Source organism: Pituophis catenifer, unplaced genomic scaffold (assembly GCF_029215685.1).
Source record: "Pituophis catenifer annectens isolate HBS135680 unplaced genomic scaffold, rPitCat1.0.hap2 SCAF_4, whole genome shotgun sequence".
Classification (NCBI taxonomy): domain Eukaryota; kingdom Metazoa; phylum Chordata; class Lepidosauria; order Squamata; family Colubridae; genus Pituophis; species Pituophis catenifer.
Window position 1 is genome coordinate 130,185,258 of NW_027256884.1, and position 20,679 is coordinate 130,205,936.

Genomic DNA, 20,679 nt, shown 5'->3' on the forward strand with positions numbered 1-20,679 from the left:
TAAAATGGGGCAAAATTCACTTAACAAATCTCTCAATTAATAGAAATACTGGGCTCAACTGTGGTCGTAAGGGGAGGATTACCTTTTCTATATTTCCTTCTCTTTTGTCATGTTCTCACCACATGCTAAAAAATAAACACAGGCAGTCCTCAACCTACAACCATTCGTTTAGTGACCGTTCGGAGTTACAATAGCACAAGAAAAAAAGTGACTTATGACCACTTTTCACACTTACGACCATTGCAGCCTCCCTCTGGTCACGTGATCAAAATCAGATGCTCGGCAACTGACCCATACTTATGACAGTCTTAGTGTCCTGGCGTCATGTGATCCCTTTTTGCGACCATCTGACAAGCAAAGTCAATCAGGGGAAGCCTGATTCACTTAACAACCGTGTTCGTAACTGAACTGTGGTGATTCACTTAACAACAGTGGCAAGAAAGGTCGTTAAATGGGGCAAAACTCACTTAACAACTGTCTCATGGAAACAACTTAGCCATGGAGATTTTGGTCTCCATTATAGTCGTAAGTCAAGGACGGTCTGTGCTCTGCCAAGAAAATCCGGAGTGGATGGGGACGACTGGAATTGTGCAATCCACACCCTTGTTACACATGGGGAAAAGCAGGAAGGGGTGGGGGGGGGCACATGTGTGAGTCGAGAAAGAGAGTGAGAAATGTGGCTGGGGTGTTGTGCTTAGTTGTGTCCTGGCTTTCGCAAATAGGTGTGTGGTGTGAACCTGCCAGCCAGGAAGTCAGGTGTGTTACGCAGGGGTCTCCAACCTTGGGAACTTTAAGACTTGTGGACTTCCACTCCCAGAATTCCCCAGCCAGCTTGGCTGGAGGACTTCCACTCCCAGAATTCCCCAGGCCAGCAAAGCTGGAGGACTTCAACTCCCAGAATTCCCCAAGCAGCTTTGCTGGAGGACTTCAACTCCCAGAATTCCCCAGCCAGCTTGGCTGGAGGACTTCAGCTCCCAGAATTCCCCAGCCAGCTTTACTGGAGGACTTCCACTCCCAGAATTCCCCAGCCAGCTTGGCTGGAGGACTTCAACTCCCAGAATTCCCCAGCCAGCTTTACTGGAGGACTTCCACTCCCAGAATTCCTCAGCCAGCTTGGCTGGAGGACTTCAACTCCCAGAATTCCCCAGCCAGCTTTACTGGAGGACTTCCACTCCCAGAATTCCCCAGCCAGCTTTACTGGAGGACTTCCACTCCCAGAATTCCTCAGCCAGCTTGGCTGGAGGACTTCAACTCCCAGAATTCCCCAGCCAGCTTTACTGGAGGACTTCAACTCCCAGAATTCCCCAGCCAGCTTTACTGGAGGACTTCCACTCCCAGAATTCCTCAGCCAGCTTGGCTGGAGGACTTCAACTCCCAGAATTCCCCAGCCAGCTTTACTGGAGGACTTCCACTCCCAGAATTCCTCAGCCAGCTTGGCTGGAGGACTTCAACTCCCAGAATTCCCCAGCCAGCTTTACTGGAGGACTTCCACTCCCAGAATTCCCCAGCCAGCTTTACTGGAGGACTTCCACTCCCAGAATTCCTCAGCCAGCTTGGCTGGAGGACTTCAACTCCCAGAATTCCCCAGCCAGCTTTACTGGAGGACTTCAACTCCCAGAATTCCCCAGCCAGCTTTACTGGAGGACTTCCACTCCCAGAATTCCCCAGCCAGCTTTACTGGAGGACTTCAACTCCCAGAATTCCCCAGCCAGCTTGGCTGGAGGACTTCAACTCCCAGAATTCCCCAGCCAGCTTGGCTGGAGGACTTCAACTCCCAGAATTCCCCAGCCAGCTTGGCTGGAGGACTTCAACTCCCAGAATTCCCCAGCCAGCTGGGTGGGGAATTCTGGGAGTTGAAGTCCACAAGTCTTAAAGTGGCCAAGATTGGAGACCCCTGTGTAAGAGAAGAGGCTGTGAGATGGTGCCACGTTGCCAGGAACGTGGCACCTGGTCCTGGGGGAGCAGAAGGTGAAGAGGGAGACTTCAAAATCGGATGTCAGCCAGCCTGCGGGATGAACAGAACTGGAGGAGCAGCTGCAAGTAGTCCTTGACTTACAACAGTTCATTTAGCGACCGTTCGAAGTTATAACGGCATTGAAAAAAGTAACTGGTGACCATCTTTCACACTTACACTGCAGCTTCCCCGGGGTCATGTGATCAAAATTCAAATGCTTGGCCACTGACTCGTATTTATGGCGGTCGCAGTGATCCCCTTTTGCGACCTTCTGACGAGCAAAGTCAAGGGGGAAGCCAGATTCACTGAACAACCGTGTGACTGACTTAACAGCTGCAGTGATTCACTTAACAACTGCGGCAAGGAATGTTGTAAAACGGGGCAAAATTCACTTAACGTCTCGCTTAGCAATAGAAATGTTGGGCTCAAGTTGTGGTCGCAAGGCGAGGACTACCTGTAACTGATTGGATCTACATTTTTTAAAGTGGGATCCAAAAGTTAGTTCCCCAAGGGAAGGATGAAGAAATTCCTTCCGGTTGGCCTCTCCTAGCAGCCGGTCCCGAGTTCGGGTTTTACGATGGAGGAGGAAAGCTCACTCTGCTGTATCCAGGCTTCCCTCCCACATAAATCAGAGATGTGTCACCAATAAAGGGGAATATTTGCAGCTCAGGATTGAAACGAGGAGTCCTCGGTGCTCTCTGAGTTTGGTTGTTTTCTTGCAGACGTTTCATGACCCATCTAGGTAACATCATCAGTGCTAGAAGAGAGAGGGGTATTTGAGTGGAAGTGAAGGAGAAGGGGAGGACTGGTGGGGTTCTTGGGCTCTCTGAACTTCGTGGTTTTCTTTCAGACGTTTCACGACCCAACTAGGTAACATCATCAGTGCAATCTCATCTACTGGTACCTTAATGGCACTGATGATGTTACCTAATGCGGTCACGAAACGTCTGAAAGAAAACCACCAAGCTCTGAAAGCACCAAGGACTTCACAAGAAACCAACACGCCCACCAATGCTGATTGTGCAAGTCATGATAGATAAACGGAGAGCAAACCCTACTCCCTTCTAACACTGATGATGTTACCTAGTTGGGTCACAAAACGTCTGCAAGAAAACAACCAAGCTCAGAGAGCACCAAGGATTAACTATGTTATTATATATTCTGTTTACATTTGTTTTTCTCCCGTTGGGAAAACAGAATAACAAAATAACAGAGATGGAAGGGACCTTGGAGGTCTTCTAGTCCAACCCCCTTCTTAGGCGGAGAACCCTACAGGATCCAGCAGTCCTCCTCCTCCTCCTCCTCCTCCTCCTCCTCCTCCTCCAACCCTACTCTTTACTAACACTGATGATGTTAGCTAGTTGGGTCATGAAACATTTGCAAGAAAACTACCAAGCTCAGGGAGCACTAAGGATCCCACAGTCCTCCTCCTCCCTTCTTGCACTGATGATGTTCCCTAGTTGGGTCACGAGACGTCTGCATGAAAACAATCAAGCTCAGAGAGCACCAAGGACACCCCCGAGTCCTGATACAATCACCCCCTCCCAGCACACACAGACACACATGCACGCCCACACATGCCCTAAGCGTGGCTCAAACAACGCAGCTCCCTTCTTAGACCCCCGTCCTCAATATTCAGACCGGACGACGGCCTAGCTTTTGCAGGAGGGTGGATTGCATTCCCCACCCCACCCCTTTTTGCAGGCTCCCAGTCAACGTTTTAAAAACAACGCAACTTCAAAAAACTGATAGAAAAGAGTAGGGGGGAGTGCTGGGAGGCTCGGAGTGGAAACGGAGGAGGAAGGCAGGCAGTTTATCTGTCGTTCAGCTGCGGCGAGTTGGTCCCGTCGGCCTCCTCTTCCTCGTCCTTCATGCATTTGAGTCTCTGGCGGGCGAAATCTTCGAAGACGATGTCATCGTCACTGCGGCACAAAGAGGACAAGAGGGGAAAATGGGTCAGGGGGCTCATCAACAGCGGGCAGGGAAGGCGAGGGGGAAACTGAGCCGGATGCTGATCGTTCTGCATCCAGAGCCGTTTCCCATTCCAGCTAGTCCTCGACACACAACGTTCCATTTAGCGACCGTTCGAAGTTACAACAGCGCCGGAAAAAAGTAGCGGAGGACTGTTTTTTCACACTAGTGAAAAGAAGCAGGCGAAAACTTGATAGTTGGTTTTTCCCAATACAGGTAGTTCTCAGCTTACACCAGTTCGTTTAGTGACCATTCAGTTACTGATACTGGAAGATGCTGTCATGTCCATCCCCCCCCACCCCCAGTCCTTCTTTTCATTAATCTAGACGTACCCAGTTCCTGCAACCGTTCTTCGTATCTTGTAAGTTGAGGACTGCCTGTTTAAGGCAGAGTGGCTGGGCTACATGCAAAGGAGCCAGGTTTCCCACGAGGAGCTCTTCCGAACACACACACAAAGTCACAAACACACACACAACACACACACAACACACACACAAATTTGACTTACTTCGTATCAAGTTCTATGAGATTGGTGTCAATAGGAGCTTCATTTTCGGGCACTGAAAACAAGAAAGAAAGCCAATTACTGTATTTTTTGGAGTATAAGACGCACCTTAGTTTTTGGGGAGGAAAATAAGAAAAAAGCTGATTGGCGGGTGGATCGGCCTCCCGGAATACCCCCAATCAGCTGTTCCCAGAAGTGAATTTTAGCAACAGCTTTGTTGGTTGTGAGCTCTGTGCCTTGCTTTTTTTTCTGCCTCTAAAAGCCTCCGAAACAGAGCTTCAGAAAAAAAGGCTTTTTTTTCCTGAATCTCTGTTTGGAGGCTTTTTTTCTGAAGCTTCTTTCAGAGGCTTTTTTTCTGAAGGACTATCTGTACTCTGTTCAATCTCCTTTCTTTGGTATTGGTATGTAGATTAACCTCTTCTGATCTGTTGGTTATTGTGTCATTCTCCAGATTTGTTAGCATAGTTTGGTTAGAACCTTTACTGAGTCTTCTTTTGTTGCTTGTCATATTATTTTAGATAAAAGCCTTTCAGAGGCTTTTTTTCTGAAGCTCTGTTTGGAGGCTTTTTTTCTGAAGCTTCTTTCAGAGGCTTTTTTCAGCCTCTGAAATTTCCGTTTGCGAGGCTGGGCGGGGCTACATTCGGAGTATAAGACGCACCCAGATTTTCACCCTCTTTTTTGGGGGAAAAAGGTGTGTCTTATACTCTGAAAAATACTGTAATCCAGTTTCCTTGGACAGCGGGCATAATTCCCACCCCCCAGCCGACTTGATTCTGCAACTAGCCAGCCCTCTCAAGACAGCAGTCCTCATGAAGGTCCTTTCGGGAGGATGCTAATCTGCCTCCTGCCCAGATCAGCCCCACACGGACAAACTCACCCTCTCGGTGCAATAACTCTTCCTTGGGTTTGGGATGCATCAGGGTGAACGGCAGCTCCACAGCTACGTCGCTGGAAAGAAAGACGGAAAGTGAGGCACCCATTTTTGGGTATGGCCGGCACCGGCCTCCTCCTTCTGGGGATGCCCTCTTTTCATGACCTGGAGCTGCTGTGGAGTGTGCCTGATTAAGATTCCCTAAACTGGGTTTGTGGGGAGCCAGGTTAATGCCAGTTCCCGGCAAGGCCTTCAAAGAAACCCATTTTTAAGGGAGGAAAACTAATTTTTAATCAAATTGGGAGACCCTATGGATGCCACTGAGGGAAAACTCAAGACTCTCTAGCGGGCCTAGCCCCCTGCGTTCTACCAACTCAAGCTTCTAGCCCTCATTTCCAATACTTAGCCCCCTGTACATGAAGGTTTTACTTTTGAGGGGATTATTTACTCCTGCTCCCCTAAACCCCTATCTTAAAGGTTACCTTGCTTTAAGATCTTGCCTTACCTCTGCCACAGTTATATCAACTCAAGTTTCTAGTCCTCATTTCTAACACTTAGCCTCCTTCATATGAAGATTTCACTTTTGAGGGGATTATTTACTCCTCCGAAAAGCACTTTTCCTGCTCTCCTAAACCAATCTTAAAGGTTACTTTGCTTTAAGATCCTGCCTTACCTCTGCCACATCTATATCAACTCAAGTTTCTAGTCCTCATTTTTAACACTTAGCCTCCTTCACACGAAGGGGTTTATTCTCCCCCAAAGGACCAGGTTTTGACCCTGAAAGGCTGCTATTAAAATAATTTATGTCAATAATTAGGATTTATTCTAATTATTTATCAAGGGTCCTTGGTACTCTCTGAGCCTGGTTGTTTTCTTGCAGACGTTTCATCACCAAACTAGGGAACATCATCAGTGCTGTAGCAATGCGGTAACGGTATTAGTACCCCATCCCTTCCAGGTGGGGAACGGGATCAGGTCTCTGCATGCAAAGGCAGGGGCTTCCACAGAGGAGGTCAGAAAAGTCAAGATGGCTTCTGTGCTCAGCGACTGCAGCCGCATCCCTTCTGTGCAAAGAAACTTGACTGTTTCGACTTTCCCCGTGGGTGCCCCTGGTGGAGGGAGGTTGCACTGCATCTGATCAGCACAGGTAAAATCTGAAAGCTGTTACCTGGAGGCAAGATCTCCCAGCAAGCTGGCGTTGGAAGGAGAGGAGAGAAGAGAGTTAGAACTCAACAGAACAGAACAGAAGAGAATACCGTAGAATAGGAGAATAGAATTATCATTATAATTATCATTAGTTATAATCATAATAAATAGAATTAGAACAGAAAATAGAAATAGAAATAGAAATACTGTAGAATAGAATAGAATAGAATAGAATAGAATAGAATAGAATAGATTAGATATTGGAATGAAGAATAGAATAAAATAAGAAATAGAATAGAATAGAATAGAATATGAATATGAATTAAGAATAGAATAGAATGAAATAGGAATAGAATAGAATAGAATAGAATAGAATAGAATAGAATAAGGAACAGAATAGAATAGAATATGAATATGAATTAGGAATAGAATAGAATAGAATTAGGAATAGAATAGAATATGAATTAGGAATAGAATAGAATAAGAAATAGAATAGAATAGAATATGAATTAGGAATAGAATAGAATAGAATAAGAAATAGAATAGAATAGAATATGAATATGATTATGAATATGAATATAAATTAGGAATAGAATAGAATAGAATAAGAAATAGAATAGAATAGAATAGAATATGAATATGAATATGAATTAGGAATAGAATAGAATAGAATGAAATAGGAATAGAATAGAATAGAATAGAATAGAATAGAATAGAATAGAATAAGAAATAGAATAGAATAGAATATGAATATGAATATGAATTAGGAATAGAATAGAATAGAATGAAATAGGAATAGAATAGAATAGAATAGAATAGAATAAGAAATAGAATAGAATAGAATAGGAAAATAGAATAGAATAGAATTAGAACTAGAAGAGGGAGTAGGATAGGAATAGAAATAGAATTAGAATTAGAATTCTTTATTAGCCAAGTGTGATCGGACACAGGAAGGATTTGTCGCCAGTGCAGAAGCTCACAGTGTGCATATAAAGAGCAAGCAATATGTCATAGGGTTCAGGGTTTAGGAAATACCACGCAAATTTCAGGCTCCATTGTGCATGGACTTACCCCCCTCGAGAGACCACCAGCTTGGCTTTCACTTTGTAGGAGACGATAATCCCCAACACCTCCTTGTTGGCGCCTTCTCTCAACCTGGGATGTGGAGAGAAAATTATTTAAAAAATTATTTGCCTCACGTGCAAATAAAAAAAAAAAAGGGTCCAATATGAGAACTTCTCTCCTTTTTTCAGCCTTTCTCTTTCCCTCAGTTGCCTTCGGGGTGGAGAAAAGTCGGTCCTCGACTTACAACGGTTCATTTAGTGACCAGTCGAAGTGACAACAGCACCGAGAAAAGGGACTTGGGACCGTTTTTCACACTTACGACTGTTGCAGCATCCCTGTGATCACGTGGTCGAAGTTCAGACTCATATTTATGACGGTCGCAAGGTTCCAGGATCATGTGACTCCCTTCTGTGACCTTTTGCCGAGCGAAGTCGATGAGAGGGAAGCCAGATTCGCTTAACAATCATGTTGGTAATTTCACTTAACAGCCGCGGCAAGAAATGTCGTAAAAGGGGGCGAGACTCACTTTACGACTGTCTCGTTTAGCTATGGAAATTTGGGGCTCCATTGTGGTCGTAAGTCGAGGACTACCTGAATAGGAGCTTCTGCTGGCTAGGGGATTCTGGGAGTTGAAGTCCATATGTGTGGTCTAAGGGATTCTGGGAGTTAGTTCGCACATGTTGACTGGGGAATTCTGGGAGTTGAAGTCCACATGTGTTGGCTAGGGCAGAGGTGGGCAACTATGGCCCTTTTATGACTTGTGGACTTCAACTCCCAGAATTCCTGAGCCAGCCATCTTAGCTCAGGAATTCTGGGAATTGAAGTCCACAAGTCATAAAAGGGCCATAGTTGCCCACCTCTGGACTAGGGGATTCTGGGAGTTAGTTCGCACATGCTGGCTAAGGGATTCTGGGAGTTGAAGTCCACATGTATTGGCTAGGGGATCCTGTAAACCAGGTAAAGGCCACCCTTGTGGGCCATTTTGCGGCCCAGGGCACATCTGTGCTCCATCCAAATCCACCGTCCCAAGGGCCCCGGAGGAAAGAGGCACTCACAGGGTGCTGGAAGCCAAATTGGTGTCTTCGTGCTTCAGCTTCCCGTCCAAAGCCAGTCCGCGTTTTTCCCGGTTGTTGGCCAGGAAAGGGGTCAAGGTGTAGACTTTGCAGAAGGTCGAGCTGGGGGCCACCACATCGCTGCAGAGAAGGGGCAGGAATTAAATATAAAATGGCTACGGATCGCACCAGGTCTCCTGCCTTGGGAAGGGGGTTGGAATAGAAGACCTCCAAGGTCCCTTCCTCCTCTAGGACTACATGATCATTTTCTCTCTCTTCCTCTCTATCACTTCTATCTCCTATATAATTATCTCTATATCTCTTCTGTCTGTGTCTGTCTATCCACCAATCTCTTATAATTATCTATCTATCTATCTATCTATCTATCTATCTATCTATCTATCTATCATCTATCTATCTATCTATCTATCTATCTATCTATCTATCTATCATCTCTATCTCCTATTTCTTTATTCTGCCTGTCTGTCTATCTGTCTCTTATCTATCATCTGTCATCCATCCATCTATTATATATCATCCATCCATCCATCCATCCATCCATCCATCCATCCATCCATCCTCTCTCTCTCACCTCTCTCACCTCTCTTTCATCTAATCTATCTATCCATCATATCTATTTATCTATCTATCTATCTATCTATCTATCTATCTATCTATCTATCTATCATATATCAATCATCTATTATCTATCATCCATCCATTATCTATCCATCCATCCATCATCCATCATCCATCCATCCATCCATCTATCATATGTCAATCATCTATTATCTATCATCCATCCATTATCTATCTATCTATCTATCTATCTATCTATCTATCTATCTATCTATCATCCATCCATCCATCCCTCTCCCTCCCTCCCTCCCTCCCTCCCTCATCCATCCATCTCTCTATCTATCATCAAAAACTAAACTGTCTCACAACTGGAATAATTTTGGGGGTTTAGGAACAAACCTTGGGTCAGGGAGGGGGATTAGGAAGTGTGTACAGGCAGGCAGAAATGGGCTCAGTTCAGGTTTTAATTTGCACTTTCTAAACTGATACTCCAACCAAACTGCAGCTGTTTTTATTGTCTACTCTGGAATTTTACAATGCAAGTTTCCAATTAAAAAAAGAATGTGTTTGTGGGCATAAATATGCATATATCAGAGAAAGGAGCGAGCAGAGTGTTCCTTATTAAAGAAAAATGCTCACAGAACAAAATCTTATGGGGAAAAAAAGGCATAATAATTAGAAAAGGACAAGAAAGGTTATTGCAAATTATTGCAGAAACAGCATGTGAGATGCTTAAGCCTGGAAAAATGAAAGACAAGTTCTAATAAGTTATACCACGCTATGCGTGTTGGGGAAGGAAGGATCAGTGACCATGACACCATCACACAAAGGACACAAAGGACATCACTCATACTATTTGCTCCGCCCCATGACATCATCACATGGGCTGCCTTATGACCATCTCGACTTACAACCATAATTGTGGGGCTTCATTTTAGTTGCAACTCGAAGACTACCTGCATGTAGTAATACTTCTCCAAAGTGTCCATAGATCTTGCACATTCTTGCATATGTGCCCATCCTTGTGTGTCTAAGCACAAATTCTTTGTGTGTCTAATTACACTTGGCCGATAAAGAATATCCTATCCTGTCCTATCCCATCCCATCCCATCCCATCCCATCCCATCCCATCCCATCCCATCCCATCCCATCCCATCCCATTCTGCATTCTATTCCATTCCATTCCATTCCATTCCATTCTGCATTCTGCATTCTATTCTATTCTATTCTATTCTATTCTATTCTATTCTATTCTATTCTATTCTATTCTATTCTATTCCTATTTCATTCTATTCTATTCCTTATTCTGTTCCTATCCTTTCCTATCATCTATTCTATTCTATTATTCCATATTCTATTCTATTCTGTTCTGTTCTGTTCTGTCCTATTCATTATTTCATATTCTATTCTATTCTATTCTATTCTATTCTATTCTATTCTATTCTATTCTATTCTATTCTATTCTATTCTATTCTATTCTATTCTATTCTATTCCACTTCCACTTCCACTTCCACTTCCACTCCACTTCTACTCCACTCCATTCCATTCCATTCCATTCCATTTCACTCTCACTTCCACTCAGGGGTGAAAGCAGAGGTGAAATGCTCCCGGTTCGGACCGGATCGCCCGATCTGGTAGTGATGGCAGCGGGTGGTTCGGAGAACCGGTAGCAAAAATCTCTGCGCCCCCCACCACCACCATGCCCAGCTGAGCCGCACGATCATCAGAGGCTTTTTTTTTTTTTTACTTTTAAAAGCATTTTTTCTACAACCTCTTCCGATGAAAAAATGCTTTTAAAAGTAAAAAAAAAAAAGCCTCTGAGGATCGCGCGGCTCAGCTGGGATCGTCAGAGGCTTTTCAAAGCATGTTTTTCTGCAACCTCTTGGCCGAGGAGGTGGTAAAAAAAATGCTTTGAAAAGTCTCTGACGATCCCAGCTGAGTTGCCTGATCGGCAGAGGCTTTTCAAAGCATTAGAAAAAATGCTTTGAGCAGCAAACTTTCTGTTATTCTTTAACAATAAAAATATAATAAAAAATTTAAAAAAGAAAAAGAAAAAAATGCTTTGAAAAGTAAAAAGAAAAAAAAAATTGGCCAAGCCCACCCAATCACATTACCCCCCCCCCCCAACGAAGCCACTCCCACAGAACCGGTAGTAACAAATTTTACATTTCACCCCTGGATGAAATCCTACCGGTTCAGACCGGTTCGGGCGAACCGCTAGGGATTATTGGCAGCAGTTCACCGAACTGGTAGTAATCACTCCTCATTGGTCGCCGCTCACGTCTTCCAGCCGCTCGATATTCCACGGAATTTAACTTTAAATGCAGCAGAGAGAATGCTAACTTTTCTCCCTCCGTTCAGAACGGAGCTGCTGCAGCCTGTCCCTTTTAAGGAGGGAGGGGGACGTGGGGGGGAGAGCAGCTGGAATGGAGCTGTTTTCATGAATGGGGAAGGGGATTTTCCTGCCCGTCATCCATTCCTCAATCTCAGCACAGACTGAAGGAAGGATGGTAGGCAGGAATATTCCCCCTCCCCATTTTCCTGCCATTCGCGACAAGGAGTGGTTGGCAGAGGAGGGGGCCGGTGAGGAGCCCCTCGATGTGAGTGATGTCGAGTTGGCTACGCCCACCCAGTCACATGACCTCCCCCCAATAAGCCACACCCACAGAACCGGTAGGGGATTTTTTTTTTAATTTCACCCCTGCTTCCACTCCATTCCACTCCATTCTATTCCATCATTTTAATTTTTAACTGTTGTTTTGTCTTGTGTTTTTAAATAGGCTGTACACCACCCTGAGTCCTTCGGGAGAAGGGCGGTATAGAAATAAAATTATTATAATTATTATTATCCTATTGCTCTCAGGCAGCAGCTGTGCCCACCAGTTGGGTACTCACTCAGTTTCCTCCACGGCCACCGGGCACTTATACTGGGCAGTGTTGAACAGGCAGATGTCGGCATACTGGCGAACTGGAAAGCAAGCAGAAAGAGAAAGACACACATTTGGGGGTGCCGAGGGATTCTGAGCCAGCTGATGGAGAATGTCCATGAAGCTACCCTGGGTTATCGGTGAGGGGTGGTCAAAAAAGGCAAGATGGCAGCCCGGATGATGTCATGGAAGTGCCCTCCCTTTTTTAAAAAAAAAAGAAAAATGGGCGGAGCTTTGATCACCCCATTGTGGTCCCACCTTGCCTTATTTGACCATACCTCCCCAAGGACACCCCTCCTGGGGGCAACGTCCTGAACCTCAGCAGATGAAGAATTTAAAAGAAGGTGGGGGAAATAAAGAAAGAAAATAGGAAAGAAAATGTAAAGAAAATTACTTTTGTAAGAAGAGGAGAAGGAGGAGGGAAGGAAGGAAAGGGAGGGGGAAAGAAGAGAGGGAAGGAAGGAAGGAGAGAGGGAGGGTGGAGGGAGGGAAGGAAGGAAGGGAAAGAAAAGAAGGGATAGAAAAGGTGGGGAGAGGAGGGAATGGAAAGAAAAGGGAACAGGAGAAGAGAGGAGAGGAGGAAGGAAGGAAGGAAAGGAGGGAAGGAGAGAGGGAACAGAAGGGTAGGGAAGAGGAGAAGAGAAGAGCCTTGGTGGTACAGGGGTTTAAAGCACCCTGTTATTAAGCTTATTAAGACCAGCTGCCTGCAATTACTGCAGGGTTCGAATCTCCCCAAGGCTCAGGGTTGACTCAGCCTTCCATCCTTTCTAAGGTAGGTAAATTGAGGACCCAGTTTGTGGGGGCAATAAGCTGACTTTGTATAAATATACAAAAGGATGAAGGCTATTGCTGAGCACATTGTAAGCCGCCCTGAGTCTTCGGAGAAGGGCGGCATATAAATCAAATTTAAAAAAAAAAAAAAAGAGGAGGGGAAGGGAAGGGAAGGGAAGAGAGAAGGATGGATAATAGAATAAGGAGAAGAGAAGAGAAGAGAGAGAAGAGAAGAGAAGAGAAGAGAAGAGAAGAGAAGAGAAGAGAAGAGAAGAGGAACGGAATAGAATAGAATAGAATAGAATAGAATAGAATAGAATAGAATAGAATAGAATAGAATAGAATAGAATAGGAGAGAAGAGAAGAGAAGAGAAGAGAAGAGAAGAGAAGAGAAGAGAAGAGAAAACAGAATAGAATAGAATAGGAGAGGAGAGGAGAGGAGAGAAGAGAAGAGAAGAGAAGAGAAGAGCAGAGAAGAGAAGAGAAGAGAAGAGAAGAGAAGAGAAGAGAAGAGAAGAGAAGAGAAGAGAAGAGAAGAGAAGAGGAACGGAATAGAATAGAATAGAATAGAATAGAATAGAATAGAATAGAATAGAATAGAATAGGAGAGAAGAGAAGAGAAGAGAAGAGAAGAGAAGAGAAGAGAAGAGAAGAGAAGAGAAAACAGAATAGAATAGAATAGGAGAGAAGAGAAGAGAAGAGAAGAGAAGAGAAGAGAAGAGAAGAGAAGAGAAGAGGAACGGAATAGAATGAATAGAATAGAATAGAATAGAATAGAATAGAATAGAATAGGAGAGAAGAGAAGAGGAGAGGAGAGGAGAGGAGAGAAGAGAAGAGAAGAGAAGAGAAGAGGAATAGAATAGAATAGAATAGAATAGAATAGAATAGAATAGAATAGAAGAGGAGAGGGAGAGGAGAGGGAGAGGAGAGAGAGAGAGAGAAGAGAAGAGAAGAGAAGAGAAGAGAAGAGAAGAGAAGAGAAGAGAAGAGAAGAGAAGAGAAGAGGAATGGAATAGAATAGAATAGAATAGAATAGAATAGAATAGGAGAGAAGAGAAGAGAAGAGAAGAGAAGAGAAGAGAAGAGAAGAGAAGAGAAAACAGAATAGAATAGAATAGGAGAGAAGAGAAGAGAAGAGAAGAGAAGAGAAGAGAGAAGAGAAGAGAAGAGAAGAGAAGAGGAACGGAATAGAATAGAATAGAATAGAATAGATAGAATAGAATAGGAGGGGAGAGGAGAGGAGAGGAGAGGAGAGGAGAGGAAGAGAAGAGAAGAGAAGAGAAAGAGAGAAGAGAAGAGAAGAGAAGAGAAGAGGAACGGAATAGAATAGAATAGAATAGAATAGAATAGAATAGAATAGAATAGAATAGAATAGAGAGAAGAGAAGAGAAGAGAAGAGAAGAGAAGAGAAGAGAAAACAGAATAGAATAGAATAGGAGAGAAGAGAAGAGAAGAGAAGAGAAGAGAAGAGAAGAGAAGAGAAGAGAAGAGAAGAGAAGAGGAACGGAATAGAATAGAATAGAATAGAATAGAATAGGAGAGGAGAGGAGAGGAGAGGAGAGGAGAGAAGAGGAGAGGAGAGGAGAGGAGAGGAGAGGAGAGGAGAGGAGAGGAGAGGAGAGGAGAGGAGAGGAGAGGAGAGAAGAGAAGAGAAGAGGAATAGAATAGAATAGAATAGAATAGAATAGAAAAGAATAGGAATAGAATAGGAGAGGATAGGAGAGGAGAGGAGAGGAAGAGAGAGAAGAGGAAGAGAAGAGAAGAGAAGAGAAGAGAGAAGAGAGAAGAGAAGAGAAGAGAAGAGAAGAGAAATGTAGCTGGACAGATAGATTTTGTTTCATGGACTATGTATGTTTAAAAACTGTATACCTATGTATGTAAACTAAGTGCACGTAAAAACAGGACCCTCCCTCGCTAATTCCACCGTCTGACCTTGGTTCAGATCAAGGTCTTGGATTCCAAGTTCTCTGGATTTTCATGTCCCTCCCTCCCTCTCCCTGCCCTCTTCCCTTTAGGGACGCAAGGGACAAAATAACTCCTGATGACCTCATGCCGTCCACCCAGACTCCCAATCCTGGACAAGTAAGCTCCATTTCCCACCCACAACTCTGCAGAACCTTCCTGTGTCCCCACCCTGGAGGAGGATCAGCTCCTACGTGGGAGGACCTTGATGCCACCACCAGAGGCCAAGGCAGGAGAACCTTCCTCCTTACCTGAGATTTTAATCTTCTTGACCATCTTGTTGGTGTTATTTGTCCACGTGGACATTCACGTTGATGGGTTCTCCATGGTAATAGATCTGTGGGGAGACAAGCCACAAAGCGAGAAGGCCTTCAAGGTGAAACTCCTCAGAAGGGGTCCCAGGAATTCTTCTTCAGCTTCTCCAATCATGGAAAAGCCTCTTCTAGGGATCCCCAATTCCACCCAGATCTTCTGAGCCCCCCCCCCACCCCTAAAAAAAGGCTGCCCCAGCCAGTACAAGCCAGGTATCCAAGGTTATAAACAAACAAACATTTGGAGAAATTTAACAGAACAACAGAATAACAAAGTTGGAAGGGACCCTGGAGGTCTTCTAGTCCACCCCCCTGCTCGAGCAGGAGATCCTATTGTCAGGTTTCGATGCTATCTCAAAATAAATGAATTTCCAAACTGCCGATCTTTGAGGAAATTTTCTCTTTATTGAGCATAGTGATCTGTCCCTGGCTCTTTCGCAGTCAGCACTGACCTTTGCCCCCCCAATCCCTCCCTTTCCGATCCCCAATTCTCTGCGTCTCATTCGCTATCTTCCAAGCCACTCTCCTCATCCCATCTCCGTCAGATCACAGGAATATCCCCCCTTCCTCCCATCTCCGAGGAAAACAGAATCTTCAAAGGAATTAAATAGGCAAAAGTTCAAGCTTCTCTTCTCCTTTCATATGTCAGCGCTGGAACGCTGACACCTATATCATTATCATTCAGACAAATGGCTGTCCAGTCTCTTCTTGAAAACCTCCAGGATTGGAGCACCTACAAATTCTGGTGGCAAGCAGTTCCACTGATTGATTGTTCTCAAAGTCAGGAAATTTCCCCTTAGTTCGAAGTTGCTTCTCTCTTTGCTTAGTTTCCATCCTTTGCTTCTTGTCCTGCCTTCAGGTACTTTGGAGAATAGCTCGACTCCCTCTTCCTTGTGGCAGGCCCTGAGATATTGGGACCCTGCTATCATGTCTCCCCTGGTCCTTCTTTGCATTAAACTAGACCAGTGATGGCTAACCTTTTTGCCATCGCGTGCCAGGAAAGGGGTGGCAGGGGGTGGTGTCATGTGTGCGCGTGCCCACACCCATAATTCTATGTGCCCCGTGCATGCTCCCGGCATGCAATGGCCCAGTAGGCCCATTTTTCTCTCTCACCTGGCTCCAGAGCCTTTCTAGGAGTCTGGGGAGGGAGGAAAACAGCCTTCCCCACCCCCCGGAGGCCCTCCAGAGGCCAAAAACATCCCGTTTACCAATCTTCCTGTCCTACTGGAAGTTGGCAAATGGGCCATTTCTGGCCTCCAAGACATGGGGAAGGCCATTTTCGCCCTCCCCAGACTCCTAGAAAGGCTCTGGAGGCTGGGGACAGCAAAAAACGGGCCTTCCCCACCACTCACCAAGGCCCTCTGGAGGCAGGAAACAGCCTGTTTTCCTACTTCTGGTGGGCCCAGAAGGCCGCGCTGGAGCTGAGCTCGCGTGCCCACTGACATGGCTACGCGTGCCACCTGTGGCACGCGTGCCATAGGTTCGCCATCACGGAACTAGACATACCCAATTCCAGCAACCGTTCATCGTATGTTTTAGCCTCCAGTCCCCTAATCATCTTTGTGGCTCTTTTCTGCACTCTTTCTAAGGTCTCAACTTCACAAATCCATACCGTGTTTCTTCGAAAATACGACTGGGTCTTATTTTCTTTTGACCCCCGAAAAAACGGCTAGGCCTCCTAGCCGATGCAACCCATGTGTTCTGTCCCCGTCCCACATGCACACACACCAACAGACGTTCAAGAGTTAAAGACCGAACCAGCCGGCAAAATCCTTTTCCTTATGATAACGGAACTTGGCAACAACCTAGTGGCTGCCTGCCAAGAGTTTATTATTTACGAAGAGGAGAGATAACTTCTCCCCACTCCTGGTACATCAAAAGAAACAGCTCAATAATTACGGAGTCAATCAAGTCCAGAGATAATCCAGCAAAGTCTATAGCAAAAAGTCCGGCAATGCAGAATGGCGTGGAAGCTTTCAGCTTTGTTCGTCACAAGGTTTGACTGGCCACCACGCTCCCTTTTATACCCTGTGGGGTGTGGTCCAGTGACTCAGCCTAAACTCGGGCACGCCTTTTCTTCTGTTGCGCGCGCTTATCTCTGTGACGCTGGCGTGGATCCAGCCAAGACTCATTACCCTCATCACTGTCCATCTGTGGCTGCGTGGACATGCTTGGCCCCGGCCCTATCTCTTGCCCTTCGGCGGACACCGAAGGCATTGCCAGAGAGGAGGGTCCTGGAGAGGGAGGCCTTGCCAACTCCTCTCCTTCACTCTCGGAGTCCTCTCCTGCCGATGACACAGGCTCCGGTAACGGAGCCACAACACCACGCACCTCACGCACCCTTGCCTACCTGTAACGGTCACTCTAGCTACCAGTAGCCGTCCACCCGAAAAAGCCTGCCATCGTCCGCTCTGGCAAGCCTGGTCATACCTGCGCTTAAATAGGGCCAAATTTTGGGAGTAGGGCTTAATTTTAACGCATGCGCACAAAACTGGTGGGCAGTGGTGCAATCCAAATTTTTTTACTACCGGTTCTGTGGGCGTGGCTTGGTGGGCGTGGCAGGGGAAGGATACTGCAAAATCCCCATTCCCTCCCCACTCCAGGGAGAAGGATATTGTAAAATCCCCATTCCCACCCCACTCCAGGGAGAAGGATATTGTAAAATCTCCATTCCAACCTCACTCCAGGGGAAGGATACTGCAAAATCTCCATTCCAACCTCACTCCAGGGGAAGGATATTGCAAAATCCCCATTCCTTCCCCACTGCAGGGGAAGGATACTGCAAAATCCCCATTCCCACCCCACTCCAGGGAAAGGATACTGCAAAATCTCCATTCCCTCCCCACTCCTGGGGGAAGGATATTGCAAAATCCCCATTCCTACCCCACTCCAGGGAGAAGGATATTGTAAAATCCCCATTCCCACCCCACTCCAGGGAAAGGATACTGCAAAATCTCCATTCCCTCCCCACTCCTGGGGGAAGGATATTGCAAAATCTCCATTCCTACCCCACTCCAGGGGAAGGATACTGCAGAATCCCCATTCCTACCCCACTCCAGGGGAAGGATACTGCAAAATCCCCATTCCTACCCCACTCCAGAGGAAGAATACTGCAAAATCCCCATTCCCCCCCCACTCCAGGTGAAGGATACTGCAAAATCTCCATTCCCTCCCCACTCCAGGGGAAGGATACTGCAAAATCCACATTCCCACCCCACTCTGGGGCCAGTCAGAGGTGGTATTTGCCGGTTCTCCAAACTGCTCAAAATTTCTGCTACCGGTTCTCCAGAACCTGTCAGAACCTGCTGAATTTCCCCCCTAGTGCTGGTCCTTCTTTTTGGGATGGGTCGTGTTTTAGGAGAAAGACAGAGAATTCTGCTAGGGCCGTAGGACCCATTCTGGACCAGGAATCAAGAATGATCTGCACTGTTGGATGATATTCCACCTCTCTGGAGCAAGAATGGACCTCCTCCCTTGGAGTCCCCAAGAGACGTCGCCCAACTCAAGTACCTCTTTATCCAGCGATGCTTCTAAATGGAGGGGCTTGTCGGACATGAGGAATTGCCGGGTAGTCTCGGCCATGGGCTGCGGGCCAGGCCGCTCGGGCGCGTACTGGACTTTGCGGATGACCAGGCGCACGGAGTTCCTGCAGCAGCAATTGGGGACAAGACAGACAAGGTCACCCTACAAAATGTTTACTCCAGCCTTCCCCTTCTGAGCTCTTGGGACTGCAGAAGTCAGGATCCCCAAATGGGATATGCTGGTATCAAGGGTGAAATCTAGTTACTTTCCTTACCGGTTCGGAAGTGCGTGCACTGCGTCACATGCCTCGCGCCGCCATCGCTACCGGTTCTCCGAACCACCTGCCACAATCGCTACCGGATTGCCCGATCCGGTCCGAACCGGGATCATTTCACCCCTGACTGGTATGCAGCAGTGGTGAAATCCAAATTTTTTTACTACCGGTTCTGTGGGAGTGGCTTGGTGGGCATGGTGTGGCTTGGTGGGTGTGGTGTGGCTTGGTGGGTGTGGCTTGGTGGGCGTGGCAGGGGAAGGATACTGCAAAATCCCCATTCCCTCCCCACTCCCGGAGGAAGGATATTGCAAAGCTGGCTGAGGAACTCTGGGAGTTGAAGTCCACAAGTCTTAAAGTTGCCAAGGTTGGAGACCCCTGATATAGATGAAGATTCGGAGGCCCCGCAGGCCACTCGCCCAACACTCCACCGACCACCGAAGCCACGGAAATCAGGTAACATACAACAGGTTGGTTACAACGAGGTTGGCTGGCCTACCTCTTGTGAATCTTCTCCTCCAAATTCTCCGCGCAGAAGGCTTTGACCTCGTAGTCCACCCCGCAAGCCTAAAAGCGAGAATGGGCCAGATATGAAGCTAGGCTTCGAGAGAGGGGGGGTCAGACTATAAGACCTCTAAGCTCCCACCCAACCCTACGATGCTAGGACATCAGGACCGTTTCACTAGGAAACACCTTCTTTTGAGAAAGCCACAAGCAGTACCGATAGACCTCGGCTTACAACCATGGTAGGGACCAGCATTTCTGTCGCTAAGTGAGCCATGCCCGATTTTTACAACTTTTTTTTTGCCACGGTTGTTAAGCCAACCACTCCAGTTGTTAAGTGAGCTGTGTGGTCGTTAAGCGAATCAGGCTTTCCCTCCCCCCCCATTGACTTTGCCTGTCGGAAGCCTGTGGGGAAGGTCGCAAAATGAGGATCGCGGGATGCTGCAAACATCGCAGATATACGGTGGTTGCCAAGAGCTCAAATTTTGATCACATGGTCGCGGGGGATCCTGTGACAGTTGTAAGTGCGAGGAACGGCTTTAAATCACTTTTTTGAGCGCTGTTGTAAGTTCAAATGGTCACTAAATGGATGGTTGTAAATTGAGGACTACCTGTATAATCTTTCATCTTAAAGATTAAAGCTCCGCTAGTTTTACTCCTCATCAATAAAGATTGGTAATTCCTTCTTTCTTTTCTTTTCTTTTCTTTCTTTCTTTCTTTCTTTCTTTCTTTCTTTCTTTCTCTCTCTCTCTCTCTTCTTCCTTTTTTCCTTCCTCCCTCCCTCCCTCTTTCTCTCTCTCTTCTTCCTTCTTTCCTTCCTTCCCTTCCTTTTCTCTTTCCTTCCTCCTTCCCTCCCTTCTGTCCTTCCTTCCCTCCCTGTTTCTTTCTTTCTCTCTCTCTTCTTCTTTCTTTCCTTCCTTCCCATCCCTTTCTCTTTCCTTCCTCCTTCCCTCCCTTCTGTCCTTCCTTCCCTCCCTCCCTGTTTCTTTCTTTCTCTCTTCTTCCTTCCTTCCTTCCCTCCCTTTCTTTCTTTCTCTCTCTTCTTCTTTCTTTCCTTCCTTCCCTTCCCTTTCTCTTTCCTTCCTCCTTCCTTCCCTCTCTCCCTCCCTTTCTTTCTTTCTCTCTCTCTTTCCTTCTTTCCTTCCTTCCCTTCCCTTTCTCTTTCCTTCCTCCCTCCCTCCTGTCCTTTCTTCCTTCCCTCCCTCTCTCCCTCTCTCCCTCTTTCTTTCTATCTCTCTCTTCTTCCTTCCTTCCTTCCCTCCCTCCC

General features: G+C 46.2%; 1 protein-coding gene across 1 annotated transcript in view; it reads right to left on the reverse strand.

Annotated features, from left to right (window-relative positions):
- Positions 1-3,411: 3,411 nt before the first annotated feature.
- ARRB1 (arrestin beta 1) overlaps positions 3,412-20,679 on the reverse strand; it is a 65,279-nt gene continuing 48,011 nt past the window's right edge. Inside the window, 10 exon segments of the mRNA XM_070943684.1 lie at positions 3,412-3,876; positions 4,434-4,485; positions 5,308-5,378; positions 7,519-7,602; positions 8,568-8,705; positions 12,040-12,112; positions 15,056-15,098; positions 15,100-15,141; positions 18,626-18,761; positions 19,408-19,475. Of these exon segments, the coding sequence (XP_070799785.1) occupies positions 3,768-3,876; positions 4,434-4,485; positions 5,308-5,378; positions 7,519-7,602; positions 8,568-8,705; positions 12,040-12,112; positions 15,056-15,098; positions 15,100-15,141; positions 18,626-18,761; positions 19,408-19,475 (816 nt within the window). The 3' untranslated portion in view covers positions 3,412-3,767.